The 16,805-nt window shown below is 42.1% G+C and overlaps 1 protein-coding gene across 4 annotated transcripts; it reads left to right on the top strand.

Annotated features, from left to right (window-relative positions):
- The first annotated feature begins 6,011 nt into the window (after positions 1–6,011).
- LOC128443115 (tumor necrosis factor receptor superfamily member 14) lies at positions 6,012–14,325 on the top strand. Of its 4 annotated transcripts, none has more exons than XM_053425862.1 (9): positions 6,487–6,522; positions 6,615–6,677; positions 8,656–8,791; positions 9,884–9,977; positions 10,166–10,291; positions 10,777–10,932; positions 12,643–12,730; positions 12,838–13,007; positions 13,110–14,325. In XM_053425862.1, the coding sequence occupies exons 3-9, from the start codon at positions 8,750–8,752 to the stop codon at positions 13,124–13,126; spliced, it is 693 nt and encodes a 230-aa protein (XP_053281837.1). In that variant the 5' UTR covers positions 6,487–6,522; positions 6,615–6,677; positions 8,656–8,749; the 3' UTR covers positions 13,127–14,325. The 4 variants fall into 4 exon arrangements, with proteins under 4 accessions (XP_053281841.1, XP_053281837.1, XP_053281840.1 ...); XM_053425865.1 differs by lacking the exon at positions 6,487–6,522 and adding an exon at positions 8,289–8,378; XM_053425864.1 differs by lacking the exon at positions 6,487–6,522 and adding an exon at positions 8,289–8,384.
- Positions 14,326–16,805: the final 2,480 nt, after the last annotated feature.

The following is a 16,805-nucleotide window of genomic DNA, read 5'->3' as shown; positions in this document are numbered from 1 at the left end:
CTGCCTCCCTCCAAAAACAGGTCAGTAAGGTTCCCTCAGCCTGGCAAGGGGAGGAGCATTGGCAGGACAATTTGGCCTGGTGTGGCCAGGGGCGTAACAGCCAAAACACTGACTCTCGGCCATGCAGTGCAAGGTGGTGGTGTGGCTAGAGTCTTTACACACTCTGCAAAATGTCTTTCTGGAACGTCTGTCGTGGAAGTTATTTTGAAACCTCCCGTCTCGAGTCGGGCGTTTAATACTACGCTGCTGCATTCTCTCCATCATCTCCTGAAACATCCGCGCTACTCGAGTGAGGAGCCTCTCTTCTGACTGTTGGAAATTTTGTGCCACAGCTGGCACAGGGGCACAATTCTGAGCATGCATTTTTGCAGATGCTGAAGAGTGTCGTTGCGTGTTCGTTTATCCTAAATATCAGAAGAGCCAAACTCGGTTTGGTTCAATCAAGTATTTATTTAGAAAGCAATGAAAGGGTATGAATCAGCAAAACAATGGGCATCCAACACACTGCCCGGCACTCTAACATCACCGGACAGTCTCGAGTCGCATCAGAACGCATCAAACAGCCGGCGTCTGTATTATTTTATAAGACTCGCAGGCGTCGTCCATCCTCTTGGCATTGGAATGAGGAAGTGACCAGGAGCCCCTCCCAGTTACGCTCCTTTGATAGTTGCTAGGCAAAATGTTCACTTCTTGAAAGGCATTGACACAGCTGACACCATGGTGTTGACAATTGTAGTAAAGAATATTATGTTCCTGCTATATCGGCTGTACTTTCTGTTTGTATAGACATTCGAAACAACTAAACCAAAACAACGAAACAACAATGTGACGCACACAAATTTTAATTTCAAGATTAAACACTAGGGAAGGAAAAGGTTATTATTAATAATTTGTGCGAAGACATAATATCTGGCTAAACTGTTCATGTCCCCCCTCCTATCTTTATTCGTTTAAGGTTCAGTCAGACAAAGAGAGAAACTAAAATTGGAAATCCTAGCAAGTGGGGCAAAGAGTGTGATGCTGCTCAGAAACTGTTGGTATGCTGGATTGCTCAGGAGCTACACAAGCAGTGTGGCTTTTTAGCTGACTAGCACTGGCAGTTCTGCTACTAGCTCTCAACTCCCTCTGATAGTCATCAATCCTCAGCTGCACATCACGTGAGTTCCACTCTAGGACTGGTGTACACTTTAGGATACAGGTGAGCTCTGGGTCTGGACAATGTTTGACGAACATCAGGGCTACTTCATCAGCCATGTCCTCCGTCTGTTTCCCTTGCCTGAATAAGGCAGCAGATCAAGCCAATGAGGGCATTGGCTTGATCTGCTGCCTCATTCAGTCTTATCCAGTAATCGACTGGATTCTCTTTATGCTTTGGCAGAGTGAAAATCTGCCAGAGGAAGACATGAGGAAGCATCACTGAAATATTGGAGAAGAATGTCATACACCAATTCTGGTTTCTGTTGTACATCAAGAGGTGGGTTACTGCGTAAGGCGAGTTTTCACAACATCCCTGGCCTTGCCCCTTAAATGGCTTATAATTTCCTTTGCCTGTTCATGTATATGAACATCTTGCTTTCTGAGGTAAGTCATGTCGATCCAGTCCTGGACTGAGTTTTTGTCAGTGCTGTCACCTCTGAAAGTCTTTAGTTCTCTGTCAGGCTTAACACGTACAGTCACACATGGAACATCATGTCTGGTAGTGTCACTGGGTGTGTTCTCAGTCATAGAAGCAGTATGATTACCACTATTTAAGTTTACAACACCAGCCGACATCAGCTTTGCTACAATAGTTTCACCAATCTGAGCCCCTGACTGTCCTATCATGTCTGTGAGATTGTGAATGGCATCAACATCACTGCCAGGAGTGGAGGTATGTGGACCCCCCCATAGGCACACTAGTGGGAGTATAACTCAGGCTCTGACCTTAGCCAGTATCTGCATAACCATCCAGCATTGCTTTTGAGCATCCTACTTCCCTACTATTAATGATAGCACTGATCCATGCACCTCTACCCTTTGGTAGAATAGGACTAGAAAAATCATCCATTGTTATTTAAGCAGCTAGTTTTGACCATGAAGTGTACTTGCGTTGTGTACATTTAAACAGAACCAAATTAGAGCATAAAAGAAGGTTAATAAGAAGTACACAAATATTTAAGAATGAAAACTGTTGTGAACTCACAAGCGGGAAGAAAAAAATATATGTAGTGCGCTGGGACCATCTACAAAGTGCAACACCGAAAAGAGACATAACAATAACCTCACTGTAATACTGTATATTCTCACCAAAAACTATGTCACAGGTCCAGCGAGTCCTGCTGACTATGCTACAGTACAAAGTTTAAAAAAATGTCATTTATCATTATTTTTGGAAATATTTATGAAGATTATTCAATAGCTTCACTGTAATACTGTACATTTTCACCAAAATCACATCTTAGGTCCAGGGAGTCATGCTGGCTATGCTACAGTACTAAGTTTGGGGAAAAGTGATTGAGCATAATTTGGGGAAATATTTATCATGGAAAATATTCAATAACTTCGGTCTAATACTGTATATTCTCCAGTGTTGTGCAAGTTCACACCTCTTCTGAACTAGTTCAAAGTTCCGTTCATACAAGTAAATATGAATAGTTCACGTTCATAGTTCACCATTTAAATTCTGAACTAGTTCATAGTTCAGTTCATTTCATAGTTTAAGGTGGCAAGTGAGAATGAAAGACTTAAGTTGTTTTTTATAGGAACATTATCCATCACTACCCACTGTACAAACTGTACTTCATATGTATCATATTCCTAAAATTAATGTTTTTTTTAATTATTGCAAATTTTTGCCTGTTTATTTATTCATATCCTGCAAACAAAAGGCACAACAAATCATAGTGCTATGCCTTGCTATGAAACCAATTAGACCTTAAATTCTATCATTTTAATTTATAAAATAAATGTGTGGACAGAGGACAAAAAGTTTTTTGGGGGGTTTCTTTTATTTGTCCGCTGCATCTTTACAAAATGGCTAGAGTTAAATAATATAGGCTATGTAATATTGTAAAAAAAAACATGAAATGAAAATGAAATGAAACATGAAAATCAAGATGGCTATTTTGATCAAACAGCTTAAGAGAGGTAGGTTTTTAACTTTTCAGACAAAGTCCTGAAATATTACTTGGACAACTTAACAAGTACTGATGACATACATTTGGACATCTAAACTCCTTTTTAACTCTTTATACTGTAAACTGCACCCCTGTAGAACTCAGGTCCCCCTCTGTTATGGGACTTAAAGACAAAACTTTGAGAAAACAAACATGTAAACAATGTTCTTATCAAAGAATCACACAAGCTTGCTTAGTCAACAGTCTAGACTACTGCTTTTTGTTAGCATTTAAAAGCAATTGCTTTTCAAAGTTGGCATCTCCCAACCTGTTTCTCCTAGGCCTAAAGATCTGGCCACCAATGCTGAATAGCCTCTATACTGCAGCGCTCGAAGGGAGTGCTGTGTTGTATTTAGATGATAAGGTGCATCGGATGTAGTGGCTGAGGTTGCATCTCTCCTTTCACTTGCCATTTTTGTAAGAGGCCAGAGCTGTTGTGTTGCAGGTATGGCCTGCCCCTTTAAGGAAAGTTTGTAGTGTGTGACGTAGTGCACCTAGGTATTGTGGGAAAAGACGCTAAAAGTGTGTTTATAACGATAAGTGACGGACCACCTAGAGGTGATGCGAGTGCTGTATATCCGAGAAATAAAGTGGCCGCATTCCAAGTAAAGAAACATCTCCTCCGGTCCGGACGGCTGGTTACCGGCCAGACAGCGAGCCAAGATAACCCGTGAGCCGATCTCCAGACTACGGCTCGGAGCCGAGACACTGGCCAGAGAAGAAAACACTTGGAATACGTTGCTTGTTTGGTGTGCATGTGTGTGCGCGATGAATCATGGGTAACGTAGTGCGAAGTCGAGTTACTTGGTTGAGGTTAGGCTACATCGCGGACATTTCACGGGCACTGAGCAACGACATGGTGCAAGCATTCGATTTAGACAGCGTCTCTCCTCAGGAGAAGGAAAACATTCCGTAAAGTTTTAGCCAGACCTCAGATAATATTGTAACGGACTGGTAGTTAGGTTTATGTTCTGTTTGACTGCTATGTGTTTGTTATGACTTATGTTCAGCTAACTACACCATGTCAATAAGTATTGGGATTTCCAGAGGGTCAGTGAACCAGTCGGGTGGGGCAAGTGACAGTTCTAGACCAATGGCTGGAGAGTTACCTGGCATGACAGGCTCTCATTGGCTGATGAGTTGGCATGTCAAGGGTGAATGAGGAAGGGAAGTGAAGAACACAGTAGTGGATGACAGGAGTGTCGGAGTTACGAACAAGAAGTGTGTCGTGTTCGCTGGACTTTAATAAAGTTACACATAAAGAGAGAAGTTTCCTGTCGTCTATAATCGAGGACGCTGAAATATGAACGTGTTCACCGTTCAATTCATTATTTGTCATTGAGTTGCGTTCAGTTCACCGTTCTCACAAAAGTGAACGTGTTCAATGAACGCGTTCTTTTGCGTTCGTTCATGCACAACACTGATATTCTCACCAAAATCACGTCACAGGTCCAGGGACTCCTGTTGGCTATGCTACAGTACTAAGTTTGAGAAAAAGTGATTGAGCAAGTGAGTGAGCAAGTTAGTACTGTAGCATAGCCAACAGTACTCGCTGGACCTGTGAAATGATTTTGGTGAGAATATACAGTATTACAGTGAGGTTATTGAATATTTTAGTTGTATCTCTTTTCGGTGTTGCACTTTGTAGACGGTCCCTGCGCACTCGCCTCACAGCAGGCTTAAAGGCCAATGTATGCTTCTGCGTTTTGACGGACACGGACAGATAGGACCGCCCTCTCCAACGTGGAACGCCCTCTCCGTGCCTCTCCGAGGCTCCTCGGAGAGCTTTTCGTGCCGCGCTCATTTTTCTAACTATACGTCGAAATGACGGACAGCCCACGGATAGCACTTGGCTGTGATTGGTCCGCTAACGCCAGCATTTCGGAATGGAAACTTCCTGTTCCATTCCCTACATCACAATAAACCAAAATCACAACTACGACTCTATGATTAATGTGACAAGTGTGTCCGGCTGACGGTGGCTGGTTAGAGCACTTACAGCATGTGTGTACGGTCACATACGGTTATAACGAACTTTGATAACGGGGCTAGCGGGCTAGCCACCATGCTAACTGCGGTGGGAACAGCGCAAAAACCCGCTGACTTTAATCCCACGGCTCATGACACTGTTTCTCAAACACCGTCAGGTTAGAAGCAAACACTTGGTAGTAGTTAGTATCGGGTGTCCGTGCTGACTGTGTGTGGAAGCTGGGGGGAGCTAGCTGCCTCCGTGTAGCTTCAAGCTGTTGCAGCTGTTGAATTAGCAACGCAGTTTGGAAACAATACCGGGGAACCGCTGCGCTAAGACACGATAACAAAAGCATTTTGACCCGCTGGGTGTCACTTTATTCAGCAAAAACTGTCGCGTCATCAACATCATTTTTCTGTTACCATCGTTCACTGTGTTTGAGGAGCCGGGAGGACGTAAATAAACCAGCGTGGACTTCTTCTATATACCTCATGAGGTAGGCTTGTCTAAGCTCGACTTCCGTTTCGCCATCTACTGTTCTGGCGGTGAATTGTTTTCACAATAAAAAGGCTCGTAGAACTATAAATCAAAAAGGGTCCGTCCGATCCGTCCGTCCGTCATTCCGAAACGGACTCGGAGAAGCATACTGAGGCCTTAAGGCCAATGTATGCTTCTGCGTTTTGACGGACACGGACAGATAGGACCGCCCTCTCCAACGTGGAACGCCCTCTCCGTGCCTCTCCGAGGCTCCTCGGAGAGCTTTTCGTGCCGCTCTCATTTTTCTGCTACACGTCGAAATGACGGACAGCCCACGGATAGCACTTGGCTGTGATTGGTCCGCTAACGCCAGCATTTCGGAATGGAAACTTCCTGTTCCGTGCTGACTGTGTGTGGAAGCTTGGGGGGAGCTAGCTGCCTCCGTGTAGCTTCAAGCTGTTGCAGCTGTTGAATTAGCAACGCAGTTTGGAAACAAGACCGGGGAACCGCTGCGTTAAGACACGATAACATAAGCATTATGACCCGCTGGGTGTCACTTTATTCAGCAAAAACCATCATTAACATCCTTTTTCTGTTAGTTGCCATCGTTCACTGTGTGTGAGGAGCCGGGAGGACGTAAATAAACCAGCGTGGACTTCTTCTATATACCTCATGAGGTAGGCTTGTCTAAGCTCGACTTCCGTCTCGCCATCTACTGTTCTGGCGGTGAATTGTTTTCACAACAAAAAGGCTCGTAGAACTATAAATCAAAAAGGGTCCGTCCGATCCGTCCGTCCGTCATTCCGAAACGGACTCGGAGAAGCATACTGAGGCCTTTAAACTAAACACCAATGTTCAGTGCTCATCACGGAAGTCATATTGATGAAAACTGGCCAGTAGCCCGTTCTCTACCTTACTACGGTGGGAATTATGCTGCGTTTGTGCTTTATCAACGTTTCGCTTGATCCGGGTCTGTCAATATCTTGCCAACTTTACTGAACTCCCTCTTACAGCCGGTTTCCCATGGCTGTACGACATCTTCTGCCCAGCTCGGAGGACGGCTCGTATTGATTAAAGTAAGCGTGTAGACTGTTTTCTACCTTACTGCACTGGGAAAGAGGCGCGTTATGTGATTTGCAAAGGACTTCCAGGACCTATGACATGACTTTTGTGATATATATACAGTATTACAGTGAGGTTATTGAACACATGCGCAATATGTCCCGTGTCGCACTTTGCCGGTCCCTGCCGACTCTTTTTACAGCCTGCTTTACCCATGGCTGTACCACATCTTCTGCCCAGTTCGGAGGACGGCTCGTATTGACCTTACGACGGTGTGAAAGAGGCGTGTTATGTGATTTAAGAACGTTTCGCTCATGATTTATTGCTCCTGAAAGTTCGAATCTGTGATTTAACACCCGCCCTTCGCTGTGAAATGAAAACTGCAGAATGTCTTATCATAACTAACGACGCTCATTTGTATTTTGTATATTTGATTTTGAATGGACACTAGAAGCTCATTTACTGCTTTTAGCTTTTAGACTCTACAGACACAATTTAGTTGATGCAACAAATCCTCCTTTTCCTTTTCGCTATAACCTCTGAATGTTGCATAATAGAGACCAGGAGTGAACCAGTAGATTGTTAAACTGTCGCAGATAAATGGGCACATTATGTTTTCTGGAACTGAAACAATGCAACAGAGAGTGAGTTCCCTTCTATGACCCTTCTGTGTCCCTTAAACATATTGATTATGGAAAATAATCCATAACTTCAATGTAATACTGTATATTCTTACCAAAATCACGTCAAAGGTCCAGGGAGTCCTGTTAGCTATGCTACAGTACTAAGTTTAGGGAAAAGGGGATTTTGTATAATTTTGGGAAATATTTATTCTGAAAATTATTCAATAACTTCGGTCTAATCTGCATATTCTCACCAAAATCACGTCACAGGTCCAGAGAGTCCCACAGTTAGTACTGAAGCATAGCCAGCAGAACTTCGTGGATCTGTGACATGATTTTGGTGAGAATATGCAGTATGCAGTATGCATATGCATTCACCCTGGCACAAAAGGGTGAATGAATAACAACAAAAACAAAATAAACAAATATCGGTATCGGTATCGGCTATCGGCTGGATTATTGTTTTAAACATCGGTATCGGCCAAGAATTTCCATATCGGTGCATCTCTAGTGGAAACGTCTGGGAACTTTGAAAGGGAACAGAAATAAGCATTAACTTAGAACAGTGAGCAGAGCAATGGGCTGTAAAAGCTGAGCTGACTCCAGTGCTAGGTGTAATGATTAATGTTATTTGCCTGTGAAGACACTCAGTCATCCAGATCATGATATATCAAAGCGCTAGAAAACAGGTCAACTGGACTTGGTTAAGTTTCCTTGAGGTTTCCTGAGAGGCTGGACCCACCTTGCTGTTGGTTTCCCTGGGAGTTGTTGACATTTCTGCCCCCTGTGGGTCATGTGGGAACTGGAGTGAACATTTCTGGAGATGGAAGTCAGGACTCTGTTGTATGTGGCTGAAAGGTTGTGTCTTAACCTTCCTCCTCTGTTCAGATATGTTTTCCTAGTTTGACAAAGATGACTTTCTTCACTCCTTTTTCAAAATTCTTTCCTGGCTAAAATGTGGACTTACTTTTTTGTTCAAATGAACGTCCATTGTCCTTTTAGATGAAGGCAGACTGCTGAGTCCTGACCTGAGTCACCAGCTCTCCTGTGCTGTGCCATGCGTTAATGAAGAGGTTGTTTAGTTTCCCCAATGTAAAGGTCTGAGCATTCCTCACTACATTCAACTGCATGTACCACGTTGCTGTGCTTCTGTCTGGGTGTTTGGTCTTATGGGTGGACCAGCAAACAGTTAGAACTGAAGAATCCTCTTGGATGACATGTGGAACGTTATTTTGTTGCACTTTGATATTAATGTTACCACTGACCGAAAATTAAAGAAAGACAGGCTTTATTAGATTAGCAGCAGTAATGTTGATAGATCCCCTGCTGTTCTGTGCGGTTTCTAAAGCTGAGTCCTCTTTGTTTCCAGATGTCTCCCTCTTTTTTGGATTTAAAAATCATCTCCAGCCGGATCTCAGTGAGGGTGACTTCAGGTCAAGAAAACTGCCAACCTGCCATTCAACATGAATCTGAGAAGTAAACATTTGGAGGCTGCACCTTTGTTGGTAAAGCTGCGTCACACTGCTCCTCACCACCTACAGTTCTGATCCTTTTTTCTCTCCCCCTATCACTTATTAGCCGTTTTGTAGACATGTCCTGCGGAGGATCTCCGGAGAATTGGGGGCCTGAATTTCATGCAGCACTCTTTCACACATGCACAACGACAACAATCACAAATCCTCTGTGGGATTCAAGTGAGGGGTGGTGCGGCAGGCAAAGGCAGGATGTGAAGTATTAATCCCTCTGCTGAGATCACATGATTTTGTTTACAGCACATCCACAACGCTGTCAGCTCTTATCACAACAAACACTTATGACATCTTTGTCGGTGACAGCAAACACAGACATATTTGTTTTACTTTTTGTTTTATTCATTTTAACATCTGCATAATTGATAAGCGCCAGCAGAATTCTGACAGGCTGCACTTTCGGTTACATTTCCTAGCAGTTGTAAATTAAAGAAACAATAAATACATAAACCTTAATGAGTGGGCTGCCCGGAAAACAATCCTGACTATGGGCAGCACTGGTGTAACTCCACCTTAACATTTGCAGACTACTCAACTTTTCATTTTAGGATGAATATTTGGGTTTGATACTGTAACAATACGTACAATAATCTCACTCCAGAAACAATCAAACCAGTGTTGAGTCTGGGAAGTTCATTGGAATGGTTTCTAATAAAATACAACATAAAATGAACCCATATACATCCATATTTCATTTAATGAACTTACAAGATCTTAATACTAACTCAAATGTCAAAAATATATTCAAGAAAATGGAAAGAAATAACATTCGGTCGTTTCAGTCGTCTCCGAAATGTTTCCAGCGGGTTTAAAGGATTGAGATTGGGCTGTAATGCTTTACAGCGGCGCCGAATTACACTCGCACCAATTGTGATAAAAAAAAGTATTTATTGACCTTCTTTTATGGTTTTGCATTTGGTGGAAGATGTTAAAAAGGGTTGTGTCAGGTAATGTACAATTAACACATTTTTAAAACCTCCTCTCTTCTCCTCTCCTACCAGTTTTTGACAATGTCAACATGTCAACCAAGTTTAACTAAGATGAAAACCTTTGGCCTATCCTTCACAGATATTTTTGGTCAAAGTCTTCAGTGTGACTACGCTGATTTGTCGTGAACCTGAGTATCAGATAGGGAAAGAATGCTGTCCTGTTTGTCCCTCTGGTAAGATCCTGAACGAATGGAATATCCTGGAATGTTTTTTTTTATGTTTTAGCTTCTTCTGTTGTAAGCAGTACAAAAATGCAGCGCATGTAGCGATGTTAGGTTGTAACATGCGCTTTACCCTCAAGATGATTTGTCTTTGTTCAACCGAAACATTTCATGAAATTAAATAGTTTTCTTTTCAACAGGAAATCGTGTTAAAACACACTGCACGGAGTTCAGGAGCACTTCCTGTTTGCCCTGTGTGAATGACACCTTCATGAATCTTCCGACTGGACTTAAAAAGTGTTCCCCCTGCACGACCTGTGGTCCAGGTAGATTTGTGTGCTGACATTTACTGTAGGTTTAAAGGGTCCATATTGAGTAAAATACATTTTCTGGGCTTTTACTATCCGTAGTTACTTGAAGGGGGTCAGTAGGGAGCCTCAAAGTATGAAAACAGTCACTCAGCTGACTTTTTCACTCAGTCCATTCTAAGAAATGTGTTATTGAAACGTTGTGTTTCCTACTTCCTCTCCCTATGATGTCATCGTGATCGCACTCTTCTCTCAGCCCCACCCAGCCGGTACCAGTCCAGCCTCCGATCGTTATCTTAGTGGTACCAATACCTCAAATTAAATCCCAGAAAGGTGTAAAATATGGGTCCCCTAAAATCAGTAGGGAGGCATGTTACTGCAAGTCTTACAGTGTGTGAGCTGAGATGGTGCTGAGCTGTTCTGATGATGTTTTTTACAGTGTCACTTTGTTAGTCTGTTTAGAATAGTTTCCTGCATATTACTGATCCTCTATGTGTCGACAGATTCTGGTCTGAAGATACACACTTCATGCACAGCAACAACGGATTCAGTTTGTGAACCTCTGGAAGGATTCTACTGTATAAAACCCATAGGGAACCACTGTGCAGCAGCACAGAAACATAAACAATGTCAACCAGGGCAGTACATCAAATACAGAGGTGCGTGTTGTAATGCTGACTTTAAGATAACAATTTTCAAAACTGTAAAAAGCTATGAAGAAGACAGAGCAGATATTTGAGCCATCCAGTCAATTGTGAAACATTCGGGTGATATGCAATTTGTTATTGTTTTGCAAATTGTTCATCTAATTTGCTTCACCTAGCCATCTGTATTATGAATTGTCAAACGACAGGTGAAAGTCACTGTTTGTTCATTTTTATGATTTAATGGTTTTAATTTCACCACATTGGACTGAAATAGAGATTCTGATTATCTGATCTCCGCCATGGCAACAAAAGTTATAGAATGACTCAGTAATTTGTCTTCAACATAAAATAGCCCAATGTGTGTTGGTGCAATGGGTTATACCTATTGGAATTACTTTGGGAACTTGGGTCTGAATATTCGTAGAAATAGTGAGATACCACATATATATAAACCACACATGTGAACAGTAACAAAGTAAATTCAGTTAAATTTATGAAAAACATTGACTACTGCACTGTAGAAGTCAATGTCATCCAATCTGATAGAACAGGTAGGATGAACACAAAGTTGTATACACTGTTATAAAAAGCTCTGCGCACAACGTCGAGCACACAAACAATACAAAGTGACAGTATATTGTAGAACTGTTTTAGGAGGACTCACTAATAACACTGAATAATTCTGAAGTTGCACACAATTTGGGCTGCATACAGACGTCCACATATGAGTCCATTGTCATTTACAGGGAGCACAGCTGACCCCAGTGAAATGACGGATCTGCAAACTTTGAATGTGCCTTTAGTCCTGTGTAGGGCTGTCCAACAGAGGCAAAGATGTAATGACACCTCTATCTAGAAAACTCTTACATTGTTTCACTCAGAGAGTGGTGGACATGTCTTATCACGGGTTAGATTCACAGATGTCTGTGTCCATTTAGGAAAAGTTAATCAAAACAGCCATAAAGATTTTGGCTGTGGACAGTGGACACAAGTAGACAAATCTTCTTCCATCCATCAGGAGGATTTGTTTGAGTTGGAGAAAACAAATCAAAATAACATCTTCCTGTGCAACAGTGATAATAATAGTAATAATAACTTTCTCTCAAAAAAGAGAGTGAGCTGAGTAGCAGTCGAATACATTATTAACAACAATTGGACAATTTTGAAAAACAGCTTTATCTATAGTATTTCAAATTTTTATTTGTTTCATATGTTTATTCTTACTACATTTGACTTGTTTCCCTGTGCTGCTGCCTCAACTATAAATTTCCTCCATGGAGGATTATTAATGGTACATCTTTTTTGAGCATGCACTTCTTAAAACAAAGTTACAAAGCAAAAACAAAAAAGCAGGAAAACAAATTATGAATATAGTCATTAAAGAAAAGTGCAGTGATCCAGGTGTGATAAGATAAAAGAATGTATATAATAGTTTCTGTATCTTTGAAATGTAACATAGAAGAACAGAATTCTGTCAATGTTCCTTAGTTTATAGAATCCTGTTTGTAAGTTTAGTGGCATGCTGCTCTACATTTCATCACACCTCAAATAAAAAAGGAGAGAATTTGAACAAAGAAATATTTCCTGATCAAAAACTTCAGTGATCAAAAAATATTGGTTTACCTTTGGAAATCAGACAGGTCTGATGTCAAATACCACTTTGCTATATAATGCTAATATGATGTGTACACTAGTAACTGTGTATATTTTGTGTTTGTACAGGAACAGCCCTCACAGACTCTCAGTGCTCTGACTGCAGTGATGGAACATTTTCTGATGGGAAGCGTACGTCTTGTCGACCACACACACAGTAAGTAAAGAGTCACACCAGACATGGACGTGCCTGGTTTCTTACACTAACAGTGAATCTGTGGTGCCTCTACATGGTCCTGTGAAAATGTTCACCTGTCGTTCCAGATGTGAATCACAAAACCTTCAGCTGATGAAACCAGGAACACCTTCAACTGACGCTGAATGTGGAAATTTAAAAAAGGCACCAACTGCAATCATCGTTTTAGTGGTTGTTTTGGGTCTTTTGGTGGTTGGTTCATTAGTCGCCTGGTTTTTGTGGAAAAGACATCTTGCAGGTACGATGTGTGTTTGGTGGAAGAAAATGTTCTCATGGATGATAAGACCTCCGTCAAGTCATGATGTCGTTGATTCAAAGTTTTGTTTTGTTTCTGTTACAGAAAAAAGGTTGCTCTAAATAAATAAATACCGCTGTGACACTGGTGCCTGATTCTGCCTGATGGATGCAGGCGAATGGAAGGATGAGGAGGAAGCGAGGGTTCAGCGTTGACTGATCAGCTGATATAGATCCTATTGATCTGTGTGATCTTTGGGCTGAACTGAGTTCAGTATCACTTAGATCGACCGACGGAACCGAACTATCCCAGTACAAACACAAGTATATAATATATATTTTTTTAAATTCTATGTATTGATACATCTCATCTGTCTCTGAATTTAACTATCATTTCATACTCTAGAAATGAATTGATAGCTTTCCTGTATTGTGTTTAAATTCAAATTCATAATGACAGTTAGCAGCACAACAACATCGGTAAGAATAATGATGGTGATTATTATAATGATGAAGCAGATGGCAACATTCAATAACAGAAACATGCTATGTGATTTACAAGTTGACATTCTAACTCTGATGTACAGTATAAGAAATGTCCTCCACCCATGTCCTGTGATGAGTCCTGTGGAGTGCGGGGTAGTAAAGGTAGTTGGGAAAAGAAAAAGTTATGACACAAGAAACTATTTTCATAACTACGTAATGTGTATTAAGATAGGAGGAAATTCTGTGCATTTCTATTAGCGGAATGTCCTAAAACATCAAAAGTGTTATATATGTATATATTTTCTCATCCTTTCTCTTCTTCCTTGACGGACTATTGTTACCCAGCTTGCCTCTAGGGGGTGCGCGAGAGGAAACATTTAATTGTGCTCTTTCCTCATCCCTCTCCCTCTCTGTCTTGCTGTCGGCTGAGCTACCTGCGCTGCACTTGAAATCCTCAAATGGATCATCTTTTTTATCCGTATCTGTTTCTGAGCCTATGCATGTGCCGGTCTTTGTAATTTGACTCAGATTAATGGTGTTCTAATTTTCGATACAAATGTTTGGTTAATTGTATATTAAATTTAATGCAATTTTTCCTTATGCAGCTGAAAATATGACAGCATTTTTCCCATAGACTGTATTTTTCCCTATGTTCTCTCTTGATGGGCAAATCTGCCTATGAGTGACTCTTGTAATTACATTTATTGAAACTTTGTTGCAGTGTTTCAGTTTTATTCGAATGTGAGAGCGCATTGTTGCGATCTCCTGATTATTTTGTTATGTGTGTTCTGATCATGTGTTCATGATAAAAGATGATGCTTTAATGCGGCTGTAAATATGCTCTCTCGCTGTTATGTTTTTTTTTAAGGTGTGGGGGATTGGGGCTACGTGAAACCGGTCGGGATGTAGAAGGGGTGCGTGGCCTAAAAAGCTTGGGAACCGCTGATCTAGAATGTTGTGTGTCACATTTGGTTTGTCAGCCTGCCACTTTTCCCTGAGTAAGCACATGGACGATGTGTCTGAAAACAGGATCGGCAGGATTAAAAACTCAATAATTTCTGCGTGTTTCACGCACAGCAAACAGCAGCAGTAGCAGGCCCTCATCCCTTTACCTACCGGACTCGAGACAGTACTTACAAAGCATGGACTTTAACATTTGGTGAAATCTCTCAAGCACTACCTTGGCTCTCAGGATGATAAGCACTGGTAAGTACTGTGTTTAATGGACAACTAGGAAATAACCTGGGCGAAGATGTTTGACATTAAGTTTGAGCCTTGATCAATATGTGATGTGGATGTGATGTTTCCCAGCCTTACCTACTGCCTGCTGTCTGTCAGGAAGTTGGTGACCCACCAACAGGTAGAGGCTGGCACAGAAAACTGTGAGAGTTTAGGTTGTAGTAAATCCGGGATGATTGGTGTTGAACGGCGAGCTGAAGTCAACAAACAGAACCCTTGCGTATGTCCCTGGGGAGTCGAGGTGTTGCAGCATCTAGAGCAGTCCCATGTTGACTGCATCATCCACTGAATTGCCCGGTAGGGGGCCATGCGATGTCCTTCATGTGGGTCAACACCAGTCTCTCCAATGATTTCACCACAGACATCAGGGCGACGGGCCTGTAGTCATTTCGTCCTGTTATGTAGGATTTCTTGGGGACTGGGATGATGGTGGAGCATTTGAAGCAGGGGGGGAATTCACACAGCTCCAGAGATCGGTTGAAGATCTGTGTGAAGATTTGCGCCAACTGGTCAGCACAGACTTTCAGGCAGGAGGGTGACATCGTCTTGGCCTGGTACCTTTCTGATCTTCTGACTTTGAAACACCAGACTCACATCGTCTTCACAGATCCTACAGGCAGGTGGGGGGTCGGTTGGGAGAGGTGAGGAGATGGCAGGTGACGGAGGTGTTTGTTTGATGTCAGGGCAGTTGGGGGTTGGGAAAGTTGGCTTATAGAAGCTGCAGTAGATAGGATTCAGGTTGTCGGTCAGTTGGTGATTCTCCGCAATGTGTGGGGATGTATTCCTGTAGTGTGTGAGGTCCTGCAGGTCTCTCCACACTGATGTTGGATCATTGGTTGAAAACTTGTTATTCATCTTTTCAGTGTAGCTCCTCTTTGCTACTCTGATCTCCTTTGTCAGTGTATTTCTGGCCTGGGTGTACAGGATCCTGTCCCCACGTCTGTAGGCGACCTCCTTGGTCTGCAATGTTTTGCAAATGCCCAAATGACCTGACAGGCTGTGATCACGGGCAAAACTCAAGACTCGAACACGAAAGGGAGTTGGCACAACTAGCTGTCGGACTACATCGTGTTCAATGCCAGGCCCATAAGACCACATTCACATGCGGACACCACCGACAGTGGTGACAGTCCACTCCCTTCAAGCACGAAAAACAGAGGTTGAGCCACACGTATCCATAGTGGGGTTCTCAACAACTTCAGGGGAAAGGGAACACTTTCACTCCTGCAATATCATTGCAGGAGTGAAAGTCAACCATGTGTATTGGCAACTGGGATTGCAACCAGCTCGTACACCACCAGACACAATGGAAGAGGACATACTGCATATTATGGTGAGGCACACATAAAGCATTCATTTTAACACCCTGTAACAGTATGTCAGCCATTTGCTTCGACAAGGGTATCACACTAGTATGATTGAGAGAATGCTTTGCACCAGTATCTCGTGATATTTTAAAGGGCACAGTGCTAGCTCCATCCTCAGGCATGAACAAGAAAACCATCTAAGACAAACAGTTTAACGTGGGCGTCAATTTTGTCCTCCTGTTCTACAGAAACTACAGTTTGAATCAGCCCGATAGGGGAGGGACTCTCTGACCTTTAAACTGTTCGATCTTCTTTAGTACCGGACAATCGGTGGTCAAAAATCCACTTTCATGACAGTAGAATCAGTTACGCTTATCACAGGAAAACGGCAACTAATCCCAAAGACTCCGGGTGATTTTTTGTCTTTTACATATAACTGCCCATCATGGGACACAGATGAGGAAACACTGTTAGAGCCATTTTTTTTTTTGCTGTCAGCCAGGCAAGAGGTGTATATAATCAATAGGGTTATTTGACACAGGTGTTGGCTGAAAGTAAGGAGCAAAGTTTTTAACCGTGTGGGATGGATGCAAAGGAAAAGTTTTATATATGCATATGTTCTTGGAAAATACATTCTTCATAAGAAAAAGTGGTTCTGCTCCCTTTTATTTGGAAACTGGACACTTCGTCATTTTACACACACGTCAGAACAATTACTCAGCAGCCACGTGGGCCATATAAATATATGCATGGAGGCAAATTCACAAATA

Source organism: Pleuronectes platessa, chromosome 6 (genome assembly GCF_947347685.1).
Source record: "Pleuronectes platessa chromosome 6, fPlePla1.1, whole genome shotgun sequence".
NCBI lineage: Eukaryota > Metazoa > Chordata > Actinopteri > Pleuronectiformes > Pleuronectidae > Pleuronectes > Pleuronectes platessa.
Note: the sequence above shows the minus strand (reverse complement) of the source record. Positions and strands in the feature narration are given on the sequence as shown.